Source organism: Osmerus mordax, chromosome 28 (genome assembly GCF_038355195.1).
Source record: "Osmerus mordax isolate fOsmMor3 chromosome 28, fOsmMor3.pri, whole genome shotgun sequence".
Taxonomy (NCBI): domain Eukaryota; kingdom Metazoa; phylum Chordata; class Actinopteri; order Osmeriformes; family Osmeridae; genus Osmerus; species Osmerus mordax.
This window is the reverse complement of record NC_090077.1, coordinates 933508-957877: the sequence shown is the minus strand read 5'-3', so window position 1 is coordinate 957877 and position 24370 is coordinate 933508. Positions and strand designations below refer to the sequence as shown.

The 24370-nt window shown below is 47.2% G+C and overlaps 2 protein-coding genes across 2 annotated transcripts; both read right to left on the bottom strand.

Moving 5' to 3' along the window:
- Window positions 1–1905: 1905 nt before the first annotated feature.
- Window positions 1906–14273, bottom strand: LOC136938092 (fibrinogen C domain-containing protein 1-like). The gene is made up of 8 exons (XM_067231328.1): window positions 14205–14273; window positions 11807–11815; window positions 11021–11497; window positions 9995–10154; window positions 9486–9622; window positions 5915–6011; window positions 3448–3627; window positions 1906–2171 (listed from the first exon to the last, which is right to left on the bottom strand). The coding sequence occupies exons 1-8, from the start codon at window positions 14271–14273 to the stop codon at window positions 1906–1908; spliced, it is 1395 nt and encodes a 464-aa protein (XP_067087429.1).
- An 8347-nt stretch (window positions 14274–22620) lies between these two features.
- LOC136938270 (uncharacterized) lies at window positions 22621–23992 on the bottom strand. Its single transcript, XM_067231573.1, has 3 exons — window positions 23643–23992; window positions 23182–23472; window positions 22621–23022 (listed from the first exon to the last, which is right to left on the bottom strand). The coding sequence occupies exons 1-3, from the start codon at window positions 23937–23939 to the stop codon at window positions 22858–22860; spliced, it is 753 nt and encodes a 250-aa protein (XP_067087674.1). The 5' UTR covers window positions 23940–23992; the 3' UTR covers window positions 22621–22857.
- Between the last annotated feature and the right edge of the window lie 378 nt (window positions 23993–24370).

Here is a 24370-nt window from a genome sequence, read left to right as displayed (position 1 = left end):
GGAGTGGGTATTTTTATGTGTGTGTGTTTAGAGAAAGCGAGAGAAAGAAAATGTGTGTGTGGAAGTGTGTGTGTGGAAGTGTGTGTGTGTGTGTGGAACATTCAGCTGGTGCTGCTGAAGGACAAGTACTATTAAACGCCTCAGAGAGTCTGAGGACACCAGGGCAACAGACGAGCCTGCAGGTCCTCAAGGCTCCGTTAGATGGTGCTGTTAACAAGGCGGTGTCTCAGTCCTCCAGTCATCTCTCCCCCTCTTTCCCTCTCTCTCCCCCTCTTTCCCCCTCTCTCTCCCCTCTCTCTTTCTCTCTCCCCCTCTCTCTTTCTCTCAACCGTAGACTCTGTCTTCAAACTAACTGATGTGGTCCGGATAAAAAGATCTAATACACTGCATAACATTAAGAGATAAAAACAAATGATTACTTAAGCTTTGTGTAATTTAGGTTTTGCCATTGTGTCTTCGGTTAAGTGTTTTAATAAGCCTATTCAATCCTTCAACGCATTAATTGTTAACAACACAATACATGCTTAACACATTACACATCTGATATATAAAACATGTTTAGTTCCTGTCAGAAACCATTCAGAGTAAGTTGTTTTGATGCCAACATTTCAGCTACTAAAGTGCTCATATCTTCAAACATCAGACTTGACATTTCTGCTTCCCTCCAGCAACATAACTCTTTCAGATTATCATCAGCAGACTAAACGGAACATAAATATTTCTAGTCAACATTAGAACCTCTCCTTTCGTGTGTGTGTGTGTGTGTGTGCAGAACTCCTCCAGCTGAAGGGGTTGAGGAGGAACAGAGATAAAGACTAATAACACTTAGATAATAATGCGTCACAACATATGAAATAATAAATATAGATTTGATATAACAAGGAGGGAAATTAACTGGAAATCCTTTTAAGTATTTTTGTATCTGTTTTTGATAGATCGTGCCTGGCGCAATGGAACCGGTGCAATAGCCCCAAAACATGCAAAACCCGGACAACCTGACACTCCAAGGCAGACCAAAGCAAACAAGCTCTGAGAGATAAACTGATTTCATGAAAGTTCTGGAAGTTGATCTGGAGTTATATCTGCCACTTTGGACGGATGCCGAGGGGAGAATTCAGATTCTGCTTCTTTAAATAGAGAACATCCTTCACGCTTCCTCGGTTCCAGCTCTCTGCAGCCTGACTGAAGACTGGGAGGGGGAGAGAGAGAGAGAGGGAGAGCGAGGGAGAAAAAGAAGGAACGAGATAAAGAGGTAGAAACAGAGGGAGAGAGAAAGAGGAAGAGAAAGATGGAGAAAGACAAAGAGAGAGAAGGAGGGAGAGAGATAGGGGCTTGAGGGGGGCAGAGGGCAGGGTAGAGCAGTACAGGAAATCTACTCAACCCTTCAGCTTTTACGAAGTAAAATGTTCAGGATTTCTATTTAGAAAAGTTATTTACCAGAACCACAAAATATTGCTCAGTCCTTACCGATACATTAGGTAACTTCCATATAGACATGAGAGGACGAGAACAAGTTTACATTAGCTAAAACTAACTTGAGTTTAAGAGAAAGGTTATTTACAACATACTGACTGTCTGACTTGTGCTTGTGTGGGGTAAAGGGGATGTTGTGTTGAGCTGTCTAAGGCTCCATCATCACAGATGATTCGAATATCAACAGCCGCGGGGGTCGATTGGTCACGTTTATTTTGAGTCCTGAATCTCAGCAGTGATGCCCATGTGGGGTGTCCTACTCTCTCATAGGTCGGGAGATGGTCATGTGAAGTCACTCTGTCGTCTTATTGGTCAAGAGGTGGTGCCAAATTTCCAACTGCCTTCTCATTGGTGTATGAGGCTGTCATGTGAGGAGTCCTTCTGCCTTTTCATTGGTCTACAGCATGGTCATGTGACTGCATCCCCGCCATCTCATTGGCTCTCGTCGCGGGTGGTGGACCTGATCTTCATTTCGGTGAACTTGAGGGAGTACTGCCAGCCGGTCCAGGATGACCACTCGATGCCGTCGGCGTAGGACGTGTGCTGCCCGCGCAGGTACTGCCCGTTCAAGTTGGAGGTGTGGCAGTTACGGTACCACCAGGCACCGTGGTAGAACGAGGCACAGTTGTTCTCGGAGTGGTCGTTGTCCTGGTCCTTGGTGGTGAACTTCATACCATTGTGTTTCAGCAGGGAGTCTCCTGGAGAGAGGAGAGGAGAGAGAACAATGATCGATAGTCAACAATCAAAACCCACAGAACTTCTGTAGCCTTCTGTATAGACCAGATAGAAAATAGACTACAACGGGGACTGAATTCTAATACAACTCTGTTTGTGTGTGTGAGTGTACTTGTGTGTGGGTCTGGCCTGTATAAAATGTCTGCCAGCTTGGTTAGAGATGGCCTTGTTAATTAGAGCACAGATGCAGAGATAGAGACCGCAAGATGGAGCGAGATAAAAAGCCATGGAGAAAGAGTAAGGGAGTCAGAGATAGACAGAGGGACAGATAGAGAAAGAGAGAGAGCAGAGAGAAAGAGAGTGAGAGAGAGAGAGAGAAAAAGAGATACAGAGATAGACAGAGTGACAGATATAGAGAGAGAGAAAGTGAGTGAGAGAGAGAGAAAAAGAGATAGAAGGAGCGACAGATAGAGAGAGAGAGACAGAGAGAGAGAGACAGAGAGAGAGAGACAGAGAGAGAGAGAGAGAGAGAGGGAGAGAGGGGATCCGAGAGAACGCCCCGCTGCTGCTACATGCTCTTCAGACAGAGTGTTTACGTCTCTGTAATGATAACGCCGTATTAACATAACAGACCAGCTAGACGTCCTCCTGACTCATTATCCACAACCTTCCCAGCGTCTAACCTCAAGGTCACCGCTCTGGACAGACCAGCAGCAGGAGAGCGTGGGCTTCAATTTCAGTCTTTGTGTCAGAGTGTGTGTGTGTGTGTAGGGAGGGAGGGAGCATAAATACCCCACATGGTGAGCTTAGACTTGTAATAAGCAAGTGGTACAGCACAGGGAGTACCCTAAATGTACTGGGATGATAGCCATAGTACATTAGGAGTCTAATTCTACTAAAGTGAGTACACTTGGAGCATTGTTCTAGTACAGTTAGTCCACAAGAAGCATGGTTCTACTACAGTGAGTACACTAGGAGCATGGTTCTAGTACAGTTAGTCCACAAGAAGCATGGTTCTACTACAGTGAGTACACTAGGAGCATGGTTCTAGTACAGTTAGTCCACTAGGAGCATGGTTCTACTAAAGTGAGTACACTAGGAGCATGGTTCTAGTACAGTTAGTCCACTAGGAGCATGGTTCTAGTACAGTTAGTCCACTAGGAGCATGGTTATAGTGTACTAAGAGCACGGTGTGCATGTGAGACCTGCGGTGCCGGAGTAGTCGGAGACGGTGAGGGGGTAGTGAGTCCACTAGGAGCATGGTTATAGTGTACTAAGAGCACGGTGTGCATGTGAGACCTGCGGTGCCGGAGTAGTCGGAGACGGTGAGGGGGTAGCCGTCCTCGTCCGCGTCCACGGAGAACAGGCCGACTCCGAAGGTGGCGTACTGAGCGAACGCTGTCCCATTCTCAAAGTCCTCCAGGTCGATACGCAGCTCATAGTTTGACTGGCTGGTCAGGGCATGCATCCTCCTCAGACCTGAGCAAACACACACAGATGCTCTGATCAGACCCGGCCAATCACACACATCTGGGTCATCGAGGAGTCTGGCGGTTGGTGCAGCGTGTGTGGTACTTCATTCATCCCGAGGGGAAACTGTCATTTGGTCAGTTAGTTAGTTATTCAGTCAGCCAGTAATTCAGTCAGTCAGTAAGTAACTCAATTACTTAGTCAGTCATCTAGTTGGTCAGTCAGTTAGTTAATTAGTAAGTTACTTAGTTTGTCAGTCAGTTATTGAGTTAGCTACCTAGTTACTTAGATTGTTCATTTTTCTCCTCCTTCCATCCCTCCTAGTTGAATGCTCCCCGCCGGTTTCAGCAAGACATTAGCATTAGAAAGCATCAAGCCGTAACCATGGAGACAGAGCAAGACTAGACGTTGTGATGGTAAAACCTGCATCTCCCTGTGAATTCACTTAACTGTTTAACTTTAATTGGTTCCCTTGAGAGTCTTGAGGTAAATTGCAACAGCAGGTTTTAAAACCTGCTCAGAATCAGCTGCTAAACTGAAATACCCAGGTGTTCTTAGTTCCTAATGAACTTCTATTGTTTTACTGTAAAAATGTTTAACTAAACACCTTTGTGATTGCACATGCACACACAGTAACACACACCCCTCACCTTACCTTCTCTGTCATTTTTTCTTCTCTCATGCCCTTTACTTTCTCCTCCTCTCCTCTCTTAATGACAGTTGTCTTTCTTTGTCTTTTTGTCTTGTGACATTTTATTACTTTCGCTACTCTAACAGTACAGCACTGTGGTCGCAGTTGTTGTTTTTTAAATGTGCTTCATGAATAAACTTGACTTGAGTCCTCACCTCTCCACTCCTCACAGCCAAGCATCGTCTAGTAGACGGTTAACAGAAGGTTATACAGCGAAATACAACCGGCAGAACAATCAACTCTTTGAAAATATAAAATCCTTGAATTCCCAACAAATTCTTTCAATTATTGTACAGAGAGTGAATTTTTGTGGTACCACATGAGCTCAAACGAACCAATAGTCAGAACAGGCAACTAGACGACGATGGACTCGTAAAAGGGTGCAAAGCGTTTGAATATTTCTTTATATAGATGTGTGCAGCTGTGCTTGGTGGTAACTGAGTGATGAAGAGGGTCTGATGGAGTTAGTTTACTTTGATGGAATCTTTGTTTTAATTGGTGTTTCCAATTCCAAGGAGGTAAGGAGAGGAAGGATGAAGAGATAGGGGGGGGGAGACAGGGAGGGAGGGGGGGAGGAGACAGGGAGGGACGGGGGGGAGACAGGGAGGGAGGGGGGTTGGGGACAGGGAGGGAGCGTGAAAGGGAGGGAAGAAAAGGAAGGAGGGAGAGGGGTGGAGGAGAGGAGGGGTGGAGGAGATGAGGGGTGGAGGAGAGGAGGGGTGGGGTGGAGGAGAGGAGGGGTGGAGGATAGAAAGTGGAGGGAAGCCAGTAGATCCAATATAGATAAAGACTAACACATGCACACACACACACACACTTTCACACACACTTACAAGCATGCACTCACACACTCTCACAAACGCACGTGATGTGCTTGGCTGTAAATTGTCATCTAATGTCTAAGCCACATTGGCATGCTGAGTGCAGATCACATTCTTTCCAAGAGAACACAGCACAACTTCTTTTCCGAATTCAAATGACTGATTAGAAAATAACAGATAATAGAATGTACTTCGCAGTAGTCTTCTGGTAGGTCAGAATGAAAATGAATATGCTGATTAACTACAAAAGGAAAATATGGTGCTGCAAATGCAACTTCGCTCTTTGATGACTTAAAATACTCATATTAATATTCATATCTCCCCACATATCAAAATAACACTGATATCCACAGATTCTCAGCTAATTCTAATTTAAACCTAGAAGATGAGAATTTCTTATTAATTTTGTATATGAAATGAATAACTGTGTGCATGTATGTGTGGAGGCACTGCTTTGGTATTTATGGTGATGTTCAAATTTCGAAATTATATGTGTGTGTATGTTTGTGTGTGTGGTACGTGTGGGTGTGTGGTGCATGTACATACATGTGTGTGTGTGCGTGCAGTGTGTGTGTGTTTGCATATAGTGTGTGTAGTAGAAGTTGGTTTATTCATCCCCGAGGGGAAAATGTGCGAGTGTTATGTGTTTGCGCTACATGTGTGTGTGAATATGTGTATATGTGTGTGTATATATATGTATATATATGTGTGTGTGTGATGTGTGTGCGCATGCAGTACATATAAGTGTGTGTGTATGTGTGTGTGTATACGTGACTGTGCTCACCTAGCCAGTGCTCCCCGGTGATCTTGCCGAAGCCCTCCCGGTACGCTGCCCAGTCCCGGAAGAAGTTCACGGCCCCGTCCTCGCGTCGCTGGATCACCTAGGAGACGGCGACACGCGGTCAGCAACACAAAACGACACAGCACTTTGACCTGGACCGTCAGATGACCCTGGACACACACCGCCACCCTGGTCCTGACCCTGGACACACACCGCCACGCTGGTCCTGACCCTGGACACACACCACCACCCTGGTCCTGACCCTGGACACACACCGCCACGCTGGTCCTGACCCTGGACACACACCGCCACCCTGGTCCTGACCCTGGACACACACCGCCACGCTGGTCCTGACCCTGGACACACACCGCCACCCTGGTCCTGACCCTGGACACACACCGCCACGCTGGTCCTGATCCTGGACACACACCGCCACCCTGGTCCTGACCCTGGACACACACCGCCACCCTGGTCCTGACCCTGGACACACACCGCCACCCTGGTCCTGACCCTGGACACACACCACCACTCTGGTCCTGACCCTGGACACACACCGCCACCCTGGTCCTGACCCTGGACACACACCGCCACCCTGGTCCTGACCCTGGACACACACCGCCACCCCTGCGCTTCACACAGCTGCTGAGAGAGGCTCAGCATCGGGGCTGTATTAGTGTCGTGTTGCGGGTGGAGTGGCCTGCTCTCTGGTGACCATTACCGCCTGAGAGCCATCTGTCACACACTGAACTCCATTACTGCTTCTGTCCATCAGGCTTCATGGTCGCGTCTCTCTGTTTGTACGTAGGATTGCTTCTAAATCTACACATGCACATGCCCCGGATAGGGATGAAGAGATGGAAGAGTCAGGATTTGTCCTTGGTATTCAAACACACACTGACCAAATGTAAACATGAAACCCCCAGGAGCACTCAGGCTGCGTGCCGACCTCGACCATAAGATACAGAAGCTCCATGGAAACATAATCTTTTAGAACATGCTCCAACATAACACACCTCCACTAGAACATGTACCATGCCTCTATTAGAAGTTACCTCCACCTTCAAACAAGGCAGGTGGGTGTTTGGAAATGTTCCGAGGAACATTTACCCAGGTACGGGAGGTGCACAGTATAATTAATGTGGTTGCTTGTATGTGTGTGTTTATGTGTTTGCGTATGTGAGTGTGTGTGAGTGTTTGTGTGCGTGTGTGTTTGGGGTGTGTGTGTTTATGTGTGAGAGTTCATGGAGAGGAGGCTTAAGACCGAGCAAAGAAATCTGAGAGAGAGAGAGAGAGAGAGAGAGAGAGAGAGAGAGAGAGAGAGAGAGAGAGAGAGAGAGAGAGAGAGAGAGAGAGAGAGAGAGAGAGAAGGAAGGAGATATAGATGGAGTGGGGGAGAGAGAGATAGAGAAAGATGGAGAGAGATTGTGAGAGAGAAAGTGAGGGAGAGAATTGGGGGAGAAAAGAGGAAGCCAAGAAGGTGTCCCCTAGAGAGAGACAGAGAAGCATAGAGAGAGAGAGAGAGAGAGAGAGAGAGAGAGAGAGAGAGAGAGAGAGAGAGAGAGAGAGAAGCAGAGAGAGAGAGATCCAAACAGAGAGAGAGAGAAGCAGAGAGAGAGAGAAGAGAGATCCAAACAGAGAGAGAGAGAGAAGCAGAGAGAGAGAGAGAGAGAGAGAGAGAGAGAGAGAGAGAGAGAGAGAGAGAGAGAGATCCAAACAGAGAGAGAGAGAGAGAAGCAGAGAGAGAGAGAGAGAGAGAGAGAGAGAGAGAGAGAGAGAGAGAGAGAGAGAGAGAGAGAGAGAGAGCAGAGAGAGAGATGGGTGAAGGGGTGAGATTGATGTTGGAGGCCACGGGACACCTGTGATAACGCAGAAGTGCTGACTCTGAACCCTCGTTTGCAGCATACACACTCCCTGAGATATATGGTGCTGTGGGAGCAAAGCTAGACACACACACACGCATGGACACGGACACACCCACACACTCAGAACTGTTCACCTATTCAAGAAGACACAAACACAACCCCCCCCCCTAACCAAAGGACCCTGACATCCATCAGTGACCCAGACAGACAATAATACCAGTTATTTATGTGTCAGTGACACAGCGACTCAGAGATGGAGAGACATCCTGTTTTCAGGCTGCTGGTGCCCACTAATGGAGCACTAATGGCTCATTTATCCCATCCTGCTCTGCTCTTCACCATTGGAGGGTATTTTCTGGGAAGGGTGTTCCCAAAACTGGCCCCTGACCTGCCCTGGCCCCAGCTGACCTCTGACCCCAACCCTCCAGGTTAGGCTTCACACCGCCAAACCTGGCGCCCTCGCCAAACCTGGCGCCCCGGGCCGGTCCTGCCCTGCTCCACTGACCTGCGGGGAGCAAACTCCCGGAATGCCGTGATCTCCCATAAACTCCCATAATCTCCTAATCTAATCTGTCAGATCCCTGTCTCTCTGGAACCAGGAGGTGTCACCCCAAAGCGGTTTGCAGTGCCAGATCCCAGATTTGATTGGCTGATAGAGAGGAACTCTAATTACCAGGAGAGCCAGAAACACTTGGGGACATCCTGCAGCCAAGACTAGTTAGGAGACTGGCTCTGAGGAGTAAAGCTGCAGGTCAACCTGTCATTAGATTGACAGGAGGTCGACTGTGTGTATGTGTGTGTGTATGTGTATGTGAGTTTATGAGTGTGTGTATGTGTGAGTAAACACGTATGTGTTTGTATGTGTGTATATGAGTGTGTGTGGGTGTGTATGTGATGAGTGTGTATGTGAGCGTGTGTGTGTGTGTGAGGAGTGTGATGGTGGGCAGGTTTGGCTTCTTTACTCAGAACAGGAGCAGCCTCAGGAAGGTCTGGGCTCTGGAGGGATTCAGGGACAGGGAGTTCAAGGCTCCTGGTAGAAGCAGATATGTACACACATGAAAAATACATCTATCCTCAGAAAGATACAACAAAATGGCTTGAATTGTACATCCGACTGACAACTCTACAATTCCACTGTCGAGCGGGGATAAATATTTCAGCTCCACTTCTTTCTGGAGTCGTATTGAATAATGAATACCAGCTGTTTATATCCCCGCTCTCCCATCTTTGAGCAAATACAATGCTCTTCGGTCTGATTGCCCGGGTAGTTGTCCTGGAGACGAGGGAGGTTTGAATCTTGAGGATTAGCTGTCTGGTCTTTCAGAGGAGTGAAGCATTACTCGCCTCATACTGTGTGCGTGAGAGAAAGTAAGTGTGTGTGTGTGTTTACATGTTGTGTATGTTTAGGTGCCTGTTTCAATGTGTGTGTGTATCAGTGTGTTTGATAAATATATATAAATTCATAAGTTCATTCATATATATTTTAAATTGTTTAATTTTTAGATTGTTTAGTTCCTAAAATTATTTAGACTATTGTACTTTTTTACTTTTAATTTAAGATCTGTATATGTTTATTGTTTGCACCTTCCTGCCACAGTAAATTCTGCGTTTAAGTGAACCTACATGGCGAATAAACCCAATTCAGATTCTGATTGGATGTGAGTGTGTGTGTAGTTTCAATGCGTGTGCGCGTGTGTGTGTGTGTAGCTCACCGTCCAGCCCCCTCCTTCGGTGGTCATGTCACAGTACACCTGGAAGCCGGCAGGGTCGTGTGTGGGGAACACGGAATAGATGCCATCTTCTTTCAGTCCACTGGAGAACAGGTCGCTGCAGTCACGAGGTCTGGATCCTGCAGGAGACCCGCACACACACATCAACACACGCAAACATGTAGAAACACACTTGTTAAACACGTTTGTGTGTGTGTTTGCGTGTATCTAGATGTGTTTCTATTATTGTCTATCTATCCCCTATCTATTATACCTGTGTGTGTGTGTGTGTGTGTGTGTCTACCTTGTCTGCTGTGTGTCAACATGAGTGTGTGTGTGTCAACCTGAGTGTGTATGTGTGTGTGTGTGTGTCAACCTGAGTGTGTATGTGTGTCAACCTGTGTGTGTATATGTGTCAACATGAGTGTGTGTGTGTCAACCTGAGTGTGTATGTGTGTTAACCTGAGTGTGTATGTGTGTGTATGTCTGTGTGTATGTCTGTGTGTGTGTACCGTTGGCGCAGCCCCTGGGTCTGGCGCTGCGTACAGGAGCTCTCTGCAGGTCGGCCTTCAGACGGCTCCTCAGGTTCCCCGTCTCCCTCTGCATGGAGGTGAGGGCCTCGCTCACCGAGTTCACCACCTTCACCATGTTCACCTGGCTCTCCGACAGCAGCTGCAGTAACACACACATTTACACACACACGCACACACATTATAACTTACACGTATCAACACACCCATCACATACATATACTGCAACACACACATACAAATACAAAGATAAAACGCGATGCAAAACCCACACTGTAGCACACACACACACTCTGTTTCTCTCACTGGATGGCTGTGTGTCTGTGTGAGTGTCTCAGTTGGACACTGACATTAGGCAGACAGAACACATCAGTTCATCCTGAGAGTGTGTAGGTGTGTGTAGGTGTGTGTCCTTAAGGGCGTGTATCAGATCATGGATAATGAAAGGAGGGCTATAGGGTGTCTCCTGGTCTCATTAGCTTCCCTGCTCCTCTGCACACTCAGCCTCCTGGGGTCCAAAGGCACTCAAAGGACACACATACACACATATATAACACACATACACAACCACACACACACGTATGGTGTATCGCTATTTCTATTCAGCAGGACATGAGAATCTGTATTATTGATTCAGGAGAGAGACATCCAGAGTTTGATGGATGCCAACTATGCAATTTCACACTGCTTCTACAGCTTCACCCCCCCCCCCATGCCCAAGTGTGTGTGAGTGGGTGTATCCTTGTGTGAGAGTGTGTGTGTGTGTAGTGTTTGTATGTGTGTGTGAGCGTGTAAGCGTGTGTATGAGGGAGTGTATGCTTGTGTGAGAATGTGTGTGTATGTATCCTTGTGTGAGAGCGTGTGTGTAAATGCGTGTGTGTGTGTGTACGTGTGTACATGTGTAGGTGTGTACATGTGGGTGTACATGTGTGTGTGTGTGAGTGTGTGTGTACATGTGTGTGTGTGTGTGTGTGTGAGTGTGTGTGTACATGTGTGTGTGTGCTCTACCTGTATGAGCCTGCCCTGTTCTCCCTGCAGGGTGCCCAGCTCCTGCCCCAGGCTGCCCTGCCCTCTCCTCAGCTCCTCGTTGTCCTGCCTCAGGGTGCCGGCGTGGGCCGCCAGCTTGGCCACCTCCTCTGCCAGCTTGACCAGCAGCACGCGGTCCTGCCCCTTCCCCGAGCGCAGGTCCGAGTCGTGGTCGCTGAGCGACCGCAGCAGCGACGTCTGCACGCCCTCCAGACGCAGGAAGTTGCCGTTGTAGTCGGGGCAGTTGGGGTCGATGAACACGTTGATGCGCGAGCCGTCGCCCCTGTCGACCGTCACCAGGGCGCTGCCCTCGTCCTGATTGGTGGAGACGACGGGTGCGCCCCCGAGACTGAGGTTGGGGATCTGGTAGTGGTTCATGAGCAGGATGGCGCCGGTTACCGTGACAGCCAGTAGAACGACTACAAAAAGGAGAACCGTGCAGAGGAGGTAGCTACACCTCTGGGGGAGAAGGAGAGAACATTATTAGCTATTATGATACGTGTGAAAGCGACTCTAAAGGTCTCTTTCTCTGTAAATAACAAGCCCATTACAGACTGTATCAAGTGCATGGCTTTTCTGCAAGTGGGCGGAATGAACAGTCATATTCGCACACACACACAAACACACGGACAAACACACCAGCTTTCACACAAGAAATGAATTTCTGTTTCCTTCTGACCCCTTCCATTTCCTCTGAGCCTCTCTCCTCTCCTTCCTCTCCTTTTCCATCCTCTTCACTCTTCCCCCTCACCCTCCCCACCCCACCACACCCCTCCTCTCCTTCCTCCCCTTACTTTTCCCCTCGTCTCGTCTCCTCCCCTCCCTTTCCTTTCCCCACCCCTCCTCTCCTCTCCCCCCTCAACTCCCCTCTCCACTCCACTCCCCCCTCCCCTCTTTTCTCTTCTCCTCTCTATACGTTTCTCCTCCCCCCAGTTCCCCATCTCCTCGTATCTAGTTTCCTGTAACCCAGACAGTCATACAGACAGACAGACAGACAGAGCGTCTGGAGACCAGGGGATGAGTAAGGGCAGGGTGGCTGAAGAGATGTGTGGCCTCAGCCTGCCTGCCTAACTGTTCATCCGTCTGCCTATCCATGTCTCCTACAGGAGAACACAACCCGGGGGAAATGCTTGGACACCAGAGCTCCTGCGTGTGAGGAGACACCTCCAGTGTTAGCGGGCCCAGAGCTGCTCTCCAGAGCCTCGCGCCATGGCTCAGTCTGGCAGGAGAGCAGGTGCTGCAGATTACACTCCCCGCAATCTCATCTGGCCTGATTCAGACACCTCTCCTCCTGGCTCGCTGCTTACTCACAGCGCTAGCGACTGTCGCACAGACAGGTACAAGCACAACTACAGATAAACAGACAGGAGAGATGTATAGTTTGGTACGGATATGTAATTTTACAGAAAGTGTGTGTGGTTGGGTAGTGAGACGAGCCTTTAAATGAGGACTAAAGATGTGATTAGCACCCAGAGGGAATCTTGGTCCTGAGGATCACTAATCCTCCTAGAAGGCAGATTACAACACCCTCTACTGTGTGTGTGTGTGTGTGTGTGTGTGTGTGTGATCCTATTCCAATAGGCTATTCCTCATGTCAGTGTCAACCCTGGTAGATCAGGCATCAGGCACATTCTCAACAGTTCTCCTCCTCACAGAAACACCACAGCAATGCAACAGAAACACCAAAGAAACAAAATAGAAACACCAATACTGTAGAAACAGCACAGAAACACCATAGAAGGTGTAAAGCAGATAGGAGGAGACCGCTTAGGACGCGAGAGAGGCAAAGGAAAGGAAGGATATTGAACAGGGAGAGAAGAGAGTGGACATATCATCAACACACACACATTGTACACACACACACACACACTGTACACACTGTACACACACACTGTACACACACACACACACACACACAGTGTACACACACACACACACTGTACACACACACACTGTACACACACACACACACACACAGACTCCTATTAAAAAGCACATTAAACCAGTCATTTGTAGTAGAATTAAAATCTTCCGGTTGCAGGTTCTGTTGTGGTTGGTGAACCTTGAAATGGACATTATTAGGCTGTATTTTAGGTTTGTCCACTGACAACAGTCTGCCAGTAAGAGAAATATACCACTGGCCATCAACAGCCAGTCAACAGCTCTGAAGCAAGTCAACAGACAATAAACAGTCAGCTAACCCCAAAACTAAAAACCAGTCAGCAGTCAATATACAGTCAGCAGTACGACAACCCAAAGACTCAAACCAGTCAACCGACAGTCAGTTGGTCGTCAGTTAATGTTGGGGCATGTTGCTTCTCTCTTCAGCTGCTGTAAATAGGCCAGACCAAGAACTGTTTTCCTCCGTGCAGTAGATTAACAGTACAGCTTGGTCTCATTAAGCTGCTGTGTTATTCTTGTAGAAGCGAAGTAATCTACCCTCACGTCTGCATGCTGCGACTGTTATCTCAGTATCGATCTAAAGTGTGTTGCGTGTGCGTGTGTATGTGTGTGTGTGTCGCCTTGGTACACTGAACTGAATAACTCAATAGTGTTGCGCTCCCCTGGATATATGCTGCTGTGGGCCCCATGCTTAGCTGTATGTCCCTGTCACACTCAGTACACCAAACCAGCAAGAACAAGGCAAGGAATTACACAATCCATCCATCATATTGGGAACATGCAGCTGTTGTGTGTGTGTGTGTGTGTGTGTGTGTGTGTGTGTGTGTGTGTGTGTGTGTGTGTGTGTGTGTGTGTGTGCGTGTGTTGTATGCCACAGCCTCCCAGCAGGACTTTTTTTTTTGATTAACAGAAAGAGCTGCAGACTGTAAATTTGACCGACTGGTCGACAGCAACTGACTGACTGGTCCTTCACAGAACAGACGAGTGACTGACAGGTCGCTGCAGGACAGATTACTGACTGACTGGTGACTGGTACAACTGGACAGGATAATTAAATAACTGAAATGTTAATGAGCTGTCACTGAAAATGTCAGTATTTACAGTGATACTGATACAACGACAAGAACGACTGGTTGCTGAAAGGCTGGTTTTACTAACACTAAATTGATCATTTCGACTACAGATAACATTCAGGCGAAAAAAAGGGTAAAGGAGAGGGAGAGAGGAGAGGAGAGAGGAAGAGAACTCTGCAGGAGATACCTACAGATTTATGCCGCGGTCCATCCTCGAGCTCCGAAGCGCTGTTCATGATTTTCCAACGTTCGTTTACCATTCTCTGAAAATCTTCAATCCGAGATTTGACATCATTGTTGATGTGAGGTGTAGTTTACGTGACAATACAGACTGTGCAGGTTTAATTTAGTCCCACAAGAGAATTTGTCTACACAACGGGGAACTAAAGATATTCCTCACCTGGCAGGTTGGTCTAATACTACAGGAAGTCCACAAGGGTTGTCTAGGCTACTACAGACATGTTGAAAGTATACATACATGTGGGACCTCCTGCAACGAATGAAAAAAAAAAACAGCTTTTCAATCCGCAACTGGGAGATGATATGTGTAGAGTAATCTCCTGTCTTGTTTCACTGTCCGACGGTCAGTCTGATGTCACAACTTCACAACGTCGTTTAATACGATTAAACCTAAATCCTAACAACCGAACGAAGATATGAAATATGAAAGATTTTTACGAAGATGTAAAAATGTTCTTGAAGAAAAAGGAACTAGACCCCTGGCATCCAATAGAGGTTGGAAATGTACTCCCGAATTGAAAGTGCGATAGCTGTCTTTACTGTGCTCCCACCCCCGGTTTATCTGATGTGAGAGAGTGAAACGGTCAGTGCGCGTCTTGAAGATTTTAGCTTGAGCTGTTCCAATGAACAGCACTGGGCACAGGCAGCGACGACACTATATTAGCCTCGCGTGCCTGTGCCAGTAATGAGTAAGTGCGTGTGTGTGTGTATGTGTGTGTGTGTGTGTGCGTGTGTTTGTTTGTTTGTGTGTGTTTACATGAAGGACAAGTGAAGTAAGTAAGCAGCCGTTACCCCCTCCAGGGGAACAACATGGATTGAGACCACCTGCCACGAGTTTCGATAGCAAGAACAAAACCTTGAAGTCAGCAGGAATTCTGGATTGTGTTGATGAATGGACGGTGTAGTGTTGCTGTTCCACACCGTTACACCATCACGGTTGCAAACACTTAAAATGCCTTACAAAGTTATTTTGAGACATCAGTGCTGCAGTTTCTGCGTGACAAAATAACAAAATCAATGCGATAGCTTCCTTATAGGAATAAAAACGATTAAAAAATCGATATCGAATCAGAATGTACTTTATGTTCCATATTCGCTAAAACAATAAACTATCCAATGCAAACCATCCCCAACCTTTTTAAATGTATTCCTGGTCTAGTGTGTGAAGTGGAGTGGTCATCGCTGCTCGTTGAGGCGATCGTAGCCAGGTAGATACTCAGGTCTGGTGTCAGACAGTGATAGCTAGCCGCCAGGGACCATGGATAGACAGATGGAGCCCCAGATGGACTCCCTGGGTCAGCTGGACGTAACCGACCCATTGGCTGGACATTGAGTGGACACCGGTGGGTGGTGTGGCACAAGATGATTGGGGCGATCTATTGGGAGTCATATGCTGTTTGGGTCTGGGTAAAGGGACAGGGACTTGGAGAGACAGTCAGTGGAGGCGAATCTGAGAATAACTCAGACTGTACCTGGCAGGATTACAGCTGACTTGCTGCGGGGGTCCAGCACCAAATTAGTCTGCTACACAAACATGCTCTGCCTGCCTGCCTGCCTGTGTCTGTCTGTCTGCCTGCCTGCCTGCCTGTGTCTGCCTGCCTGCCTGCCTGCCTGCCTGCCTGCCTGTGTCTGCCTGCCTGCCTGCCTGTGTCTGCCTGCCTGCCTACCTGCCTGTGTCTGTCTGTCTGCCTGCCTGCCTGCCTGCCTGTGTCTGCCTGCCTGCCTGCCTGTGCCTGACTGCCTGCCTGCCTGCCTGCCTGTGTCTGCCTGCCTGCCTGCCCGCCTGTGTCTGCCTGCCTGCCTGCCTGCCTGCCTGCCTGCCTGCCTGTGTCTGCCTGCCTGTGTCTGCCTGCCTGTGTCTGTCTTTCTGCCTGCCTGCCTGTCTGTCTAAGATAGTATACGTACACCCGCACCCACACACACACCCGCACCCACACACACACCCGCACCCACACACACACCCACACACACACCCACACACACACCCACACACACACCCACACACACACCCGCACCCACACCCACCCACACACCCACACACACACCCACACACACACCCGCACCCACACACACACCCGCACACACACACACACCCGCACCCACACCCACACACACACACACACCCGCACCCACACACACACCCGCACCCACACACACACCCGCACCCACACACACACCCACACCCACACACACACCCGCACACACACCCGCACCCACACACACACCCACACACACACCCACACACACACACACACCCGCACCCACACACACACCCACACACACACCCGCACCCACACCCGCACCCACACACACACCCACACACACACCCACACACACACCCGCACCCACACACACACCCACACACACACCCGCACCCACACACACACCCGCACCCACACACACACCCACACACACACCCGCACCCACACACACACCCACACACACACCCGCACCCACACACACACCCACACACACACACACACACACACACACACCCACACACACACCCGCACCCACACACACACCCACACACACACCCGCACCCACACACACACCCACACACACACACACACCCACACACACACCCACACACACACCCACACACACACACACACACACACCCACACACACACCCACACACACACACACACACACCCACACACACACACCCACACACACACACACCCACACACACACACACACACACACCCACACACACACACACACACACACACTAGCACAACTGTTACTGGGACTGCAGAGGTGTTTCACTAACATGAGATGACAGTCACACGGGGAATATAAAACTCTAGTGTCTGTCTGCGCTGACTGTGAAGTCACAGAAATCCTTTCTGGGATGAAAGGCATGAAGGCAGCAAACTTAAATTAGGAGGTGTGGAGGGGAGGAGGAGATAAGAGAAGAGCGGAGAGGAGAGGAGAGGAGAGGAGGAGCTGAAACTAGAGGGGAGGAGAGGAGAAAGGAGTGGAGAAGGAGACAAGACAAGAGGAGAGGAAAGGAGAGGAGAAAGGAGGGGAGAAGAGAGGAAAGGAGGAGAAAAGAGGCCAGAGGATAGAAGAGAAAGATGGCATAGACTGCAGAAACATGTAATGGTTTTCATCTAAACTTGTCAACATGTCAGAACTTGATTATATAACATGCAGTCCTGGCAGGAAGCATTTCTGTCTCTATGACTCTGTGACCAAAACAACTCTGAATTCCCTTCAGTTCACCATATATCGCTCTATTAGTGAAGCACTTAACTAGTCCATACTGTGGTTGGACTTTATAATGTATTCATTTTGCAGACGCTTTCAGCCAAAGTGATGTGTAGGGGGGTATTTGAAGCTGCAACCACTTGATCTGTTATTAAATGCTCTACCACTGAACTATAACCATCCTGAATTCAAGTCCAAGAACGTTGTGATAGTATCCACCATGCAGGGTCGAATCTCACTGTCCTGGTCTCGGTTCTCTCTCCTGGTGCTTCTGCAGATGGATTTGACATTCTGTACAGATGCAATCTGCTCCTCAATCACAACATGGTGTTGAGCAGATAATCTGGGAGTGATTAGAGACAGCCTGATATGGACCGTCATATGTCACACCAAGACACAGAGAGAGTGTCGTGTTCTAGAAGCATTCCGAAACCATTCCATATAGAACCCTCTCCTGTTGGAACCCACGTTGGCAAAGTGCTTCTCCGCTAGAAATCCCTTCACATTTACATTTAGTCATTTAGCTGACGCTCTTATCCAGAGCGACTTATAGTAAGTACACGGACATTCCCCTGAGGCAAGTAGGGTGAAGTGCCTTGCCCAAGGACACAACATAATTTTTCACGGCTGGGAATCGAACCGGCAATCTTCTGATTAATAGCCCGATTCGTCCGTCACGTCAGGTTAGTCCTTTTAAACATGGAAGAACGTCAGTGTCCATCCACACGGTCCACTGAATGAGGAGTGGGAGATGAAGACTGGGGATGGTGACTCCGCAGAACTGCCGTCAAACTCAGAGGGGCTGCGTCCGGTGTCAGATGATGTGACCTTTGATCCCTGAATGATCTGATCTCCAAGATGGCATGGAGCATTTCAAAAACACACAGAGGAACAGACTTACTTCTTGTAAGTGATTAGACAGGACCGTTCCCTGTGAATGGAGATTCGTTTTAGATTGGACAGTTGGATTGTGCGCCAGTAAAGTTGTCGTCTCGTACTTTATCTCTAGATGTTTTGTAACTGTCAATCAGTTAAATTACATAACCTAATTACCAGATTTTATCAGTTGAGAGTTCCAATTTATTTTTGATTCTCAAGACAAGACAGATAAAATATAGAGTCACTTCTGACAGTGGTGGGATTCTGTCTGTTCTCCCTGTTGACCTGGGTGACCATGGTGATGGCAGAGGAGTGATTAACAGTGAGGGCTGACAGCTTGAGTTGGAAATCCTGGCTAAACCTTCAACTTTAATCACACTTGTCTTCTTCTCCTGGCCCTATGCCTCTTCTCTCTGCTCCTTTTCATACTACCCCTCTCTCACTACTCCTTTCTCCGCTCCTCTATCTCTCCAAGTTATTTCTCACATAGCCCCCCCCCCCATCCTCAGATATTCAAGTATCTCTACTCCTTCAACCTGGCCTCTCCTCAAACATCTTTCCTTCTTCCAGTCAATCTCTTCTGCTAATTTTTTCTCTCTCCTCCTCTTCTCTTCTCGTTCCATCTCCGAGTTTCTAACAACACGCCTCCGAGTTGCTTTTCCACTCCTCCTCAACAGTCTGTGTGGTGTTCCAGTGTGAGATGGTGTGTGTTTGTGTGTGTGTGTGTGTGTGTGTGTGTTCCTCCTATAAGCGATGGCGGTAGTGGTGTTTGGAAGCCGAGAGGATTAAGCAGGAAGCTCTATGAGATCAGAGAGAGCATTAACACCCCAACAGACGCTACCCGCTAACATCTCTCTACTGTAAGGCTTTAAGCCACGGATGGACACACACACAAAACAACACACACACACACACAGGCTGAAGAGATAAGCTCCAGAGTGCGTGTGTTACTTCCATGTCCGTCTGTGGGTCAACTGCTTCTGGAACATGGAGACTGAGAACCAGGTCTGCATCACTGACCTTGCTGCTCTGGTCTCCTCAAATTGGAGCTCGGTGGGGGGGGGGGCTGTGGGGGTCTTGGAACCCCCCCGTGAAACTGATAGGACCCCCCGTAGGAGAGAAAGTTTTAAACTTAGCAATTAGTGAGTCAGTTGGCTGAGCGGTGAGGGAGTCGGGCTAGTAATCCGAAGGTTGCCAGTTCGATTCCCGGTCATGCCAACTGACGTTGTGTCCTTGGGCAAGGCACTTCACCCTACTTGCCTCGGGGGAATGTCCCTGTACTTACTGTAAGTCGCTCTGGATAAGAGCGTCTGCTAAATGACTAAATGTAAATGTAAATTAGTGTTACCCACGAGGACCTCAACCTCCTCACCCACTGTCGAGCCAGACTTCTGACACCGAGCTGATTGTGTGTTTATATTTCTTGTCTTCTTTGAGGGTTTAGGTTGGTTCCGGTGAAGCGCTCACATGTGAAGCCCTCTGTGACATCATGTAAAAAGGGCTATACAAATTGAATTTGAATTATATTTTGAGCATACGATCCAAACGCAGAACTAATATGCTTTCTGTATGCACGCAAAGATTTAATCATTACAGGGCTTATTACAATTGTGTTTATATGTTGTGGTCAGCAATCACTTGATTGACTACACAATGTTTTCAGTTATCAAGCGCTTCAGGCTTACAATCAGATAATGGGGCCGTCTGAATAATAAAACACATCTATTCAATGCACCGCTTGAGTTTCTAACACAACTACAGCACCATCTAGTGGGTATAAGAAGAACTGACAGGTGTTCCAATGGCACTAGCTCCAGTCATGTCTACAGACATAACATATTAAACTGATTAATACTCAATACACTTTTATCTTTGAAAGAGATTTATTTTTTTCAAAAACTCAAATATTGCAGCAAGCATTGGCTTGTTATGTTTCAACCTTTTAATTAGAGAAAACACATTCAATTGAATAACATTGCAAAATGAATCAATTACAAGGCAAACACGTTACAAAATGGTTTTAAAATTGTACCTACTCTACCATGATTACTCTTAATCAGAGTGAGAGAGTGTAAGAGGTGAGGAAGGAGAAGCCAGAGCTGATGAGAAGCTGATGTTGTTGAGTTGGGTGATGGTCACACCTCACACAATGTAGTATGTCATTGTTTACTAGGCTAAAAAGAACCCAATCAGACCACATCTTGACCCTTACTGATCAACATATGACTACAAATGCAACAATGAGGTGTGAGACCGAACCAATCGTCCATTTCAAAGTGACCAGAGCCCTATAAAAATCACCCCAACACCCAACCATTTGCACCTTCCCACCCAGGAAGGTGCATACAATAAACATATACGGATCTTAATACAAAAAAAGTAGAAAAAGTAGAATGTATAAATAAGAATGTGTCCTTAAATAAGGATATGTCCATGTGCTCATCTCATCTGATTGTGCGTTATCATATGCGTGTGAAGACTGTATGCATAAGGGAAGTCCTTTCCACAGTAAGAGCAGAAGTAGGGTCTCTCTCCTGTGTGGATTCTCATGTGTTTCCTCAGTACGTAGCAACGCTGGAAGCTGGCCTCACACTCTGTACAGGAGAAGGGCTTCACTCCGGTGTGAATTTTCTTGTGAGCCCCTAGATCCCTTTTACATTTAAACTGACTTCCACACTCGTCACAGCGATGAGGTCGCTGGTCTGAATGGTATATTTGGTGCTGTGACAACTTCCCAGAAGAGTTGAAGGTTTGCCCACACGTGTCACACGCGTACGGCCTGACGTCACTGTGAGTCCTCATGTGTTGTTTTAGTCCGGATTTAAAGTGGAAAGCTGAGCCACATTCTGGACAGTCGTAGGGTCTTTCTGCTCCGTGAGTTCTCAGGTGGTCATTGAGGCTATCCTTACGGATATAGCTTCTACCACAGATATGGCAACGGTGATTCCTTTCTCTATCTCCACCTTGGATTTTTGTGTGGTTCTTTTTTGGAACAATGTCACACCCTTCCTTTTCACAGCCGTCTCTTGGCTCAGATGTTTCAGGGAGATTGTTAGGGGTGTCTGTATTTTCTTCATTTGAGACCTTAATGAGTTTGTACATTACAGTCTGACAAAACTGTTCTCCCTTTCCTTCTGCACAGTTTGTTAAGATTAAGACCTCAGCCACTGTCTTATTCAGCTGTTGTGGTTCTTCAGTAGTGCTTTGATTTATAAAGTCCTCCAAGAAGTCATCAAAGCATTCAGTTGGATCATTTTTAAATGTAGTTCTGTTGCTTTCTCTTGCTTGCTTACCAAGGGGAAGCCTTTCGAGTTTTATACAACACCGTTTATTCACACAGTCGGAAACTAATTTAGACTCTAGATTAAGAGTCATATCACTTGAATCAAGAGCTTTTCCAAAGTTTGAATCTAAATTGCTGCTTTTTATGTGATAATCCACTGTCAGGGCATGTTCTGCCTCCTCCGCCGCGGTCTTGATTTCTTTGAAACTGGACATTGTTGTCTTTTAATTGACCTTCATTCAATGCCGCATCAATTTGTCATATCCATTTGTGCTTCCTACCATGCCTCTTCATCAGAAAACTTGTTTCACAGGATCCACACTGTCGCTGCAGAGAAGGCTTGGGTATAACCAATTGAAATCCAAAGTTCTGCAGCTTTGTCAACACGGAAGTCCAATTACAGATCTAACATAGCCTACTTCTATAATATTTAAACATTGGGAATGCTTGAACACTAAGAAAGGCAAACGTGAAGGCATTCACAAATCAGTGAACGTTATTTTGCTCAGAAACAAAAACGGAGATTGCCAAAGAAGCTGAAAGTAAGCAGACTTGTTGCAGGTTACTATTCTATTTTTAGTTGCTAGTGACTAAATCTAACATAATTGGAAACATGAGACTCGACTCTTGCTATTTACTCCGAGGCTAATAGAAAAGAGCATCCTCTTTGTCCGAGGCTCGGAAACGCTAACAACCAGCTTTTGACGTCATACTTTGCGACACCAAGAACCACGTTTGACACCAACGTAAAAAAAGCACTGTTGCGACTTTTTCGCTAGATTTCCTTAATACTTCTCCATAGCGACATGTGTCATGTGTAGACTACAGGTAAAGTTAGAGGCTCCTGCAGTGTCCTAGGTTACATCAATTACCTTTTTTCTTTGAATACCTCAAATATTGCAGCAAACGTTGGCTTGTTATGAACTCAATCTTTTAATACACAGAGAAACGGCTATTTAGTAATACTGTTTATTACTAAAGTCAGAACAATCATAATGGTATGCACAACAGCAAACAAAATTCACAGCATGTTAAACACGTTTCAAAATGTGTTAAGAAAAAAAGACAATATTTACACATTTACAAATGTATATGTAGGACTACACAGCTGTTCTCATCCTTAACCTTATTCTCTTCAGACAGTCACGTGGGCTTGTAGTCCGCAGAGTACTTTTGTCATAGAGACACAACTGACCACCATCAGAGGTCATCGCTGATAGACAGGATTAGCTGACGGGGTCAATGTCCAGGTGTTTGGAGCTGATGTAGCCTAATATGGAGTTTCCTGTCCAGAGGCAGGCTCCAAGCAGTCCACAGTAGAGGTGGGTGGGGCTCCAGGACGATGACATCACCTGGAAGTGTAGCATGAAGACCAGTAGCAGCAAGCAGCCCTGAGGAAGTTCACAAATCTCAGGTCAGAGAGAAATCTACGTGGGTTAACGACAGGAGAACCAAGGTCAACTGGAGACAACCTGAAGAACCAAACAACCAACCAACCAACCAAAAAAAAACAAAAAAAAACTTCGGCTTCAGATCTGAATGACACTTACCGCTGTTCTGCTGACAAACACATAACACTTGTCCTCCTCAGCCTGGTGGTTCTGTTTAAAGTTCTGCTGTTTGAGGTTGCGTTTGAGGTTCTGTTTAAAGTTCTCCTGCTGGAGGTTCTGTTTGAAGTTCTCCTGCTGGAGGTTCTGTTTCAAGTTCTGCTGCTGGAGGTTCTGGGTGATCAGAGACACACAGCTGTCTCCCACCATCATGGCCCCGAGGGCCCGGGTCAGATGGAGGTGGAGAACATCCTGGGAACCTGCAGTGTGGAGAACGTCTGGGGAACCAGGCGTCTGGGAAGACACAGGGCAACTGTCAAACACAGCACAACAATACATAATGTGTACAAATATTTTTAGCAGGCGCTTTATCCAAAGCGACGTACTTGGAGGGAGCACAGTAATCAACAGAGAGAGTTTCAAACTTGTGTGTCAGTACGGTTCTCCACAACGTGTTGGTCTACCTGAGAACACAGCAGCCAATCAGGACAGGTCAACCACAGGAGCCCGAAGACAAGAAGGGCAACAACATCCATCTGAAGGAAGAACTTCTGGGAACTGTACTGGTTCTGGTGTTGAATACCACTGGAGGTTGATCCATTCTGGGTCTTACAATTTACAAATCTCTGGTTCTGGATCGCCTGCCAACCAGTGATCTGGTTCTGAAGGAGACTGTTGTCATGTGACTGGTTCTGGCTTCCACTTCTGGAGAACAGCGTGTTCTGGTGTTGCGGGCTGAAGCCTGACCGAAGCTGGGTCATGTTCTGATAAAACTTGTTTGTGTTCCAGTTCGACCTGGCCGTTTCTTGGTTCTTGCCCAGGTCCAGGGAGAAGAGGACCAGACTGCTGACCAGGAAGAAGGAGTACACCATCATGTCAAGTGTGGGAACCTGGGAAAACAGGAAGTTGTGGTTGGTTTTTACATAAAATAACATGACTGTGAAATACCCAAGTGGAAAAATAGGACACTTAAATAACAATAAGGTCTTAATACATTTCCATTATATTCATCTTTATTAGCACAGTTAGAATTGTATTTAAAATGGGCAGATTTTGTATATTCGTATAGGCCTACTTATTGACAACTTAAATATATGTTCATAACATTCACCTGGTTTGGATGCAGGCCGCGGGAACTGGTACCATAACAATGTTCCAGTAGGAGCGCGAGAAATGCCTGTTAAGGGACATT

Coding starts and splice junctions, on each gene's coding strand:
- LOC136938270 (XM_067231573.1), bottom strand. CDS start 23,939: ATGACCCAGCTTCGGTCAGGCTTCAGCCCGCAACACCAGAACACGCTG. Junction 23,473..23,642: donor ATTGGCTGCTGTGTTCTCAG/GTAGACCAACAC, acceptor GTGTCTTCCCAG/ACGCCTGGTTCCCCAGACGT. Junction 23,023..23,181: donor TGTTTGTCAGCAGAACAGCG/GTAAGTGTCATT, acceptor GAACTTCCTCAG/GGCTGCTTGCTGCTACTGGT.
- LOC136938092 (XM_067231328.1), bottom strand. CDS start 14,273: ATGGTAAACGAACGTTGGAAAATCATGAACAGCGCTTCGGAGCTCGAG. Junction 10,155..11,020: donor AACAGGGCAGGCTCATACAG/GTAGAGCACACA, acceptor GTGTTACTGCAG/CTGCTGTCGGAGAGCCAGGT. Junction 9,623..9,994: donor ACCCAGGGGCTGCGCCAACG/GTACACACACAC, acceptor GGTCTCCTGCAG/GATCCAGACCTCGTGACTGC.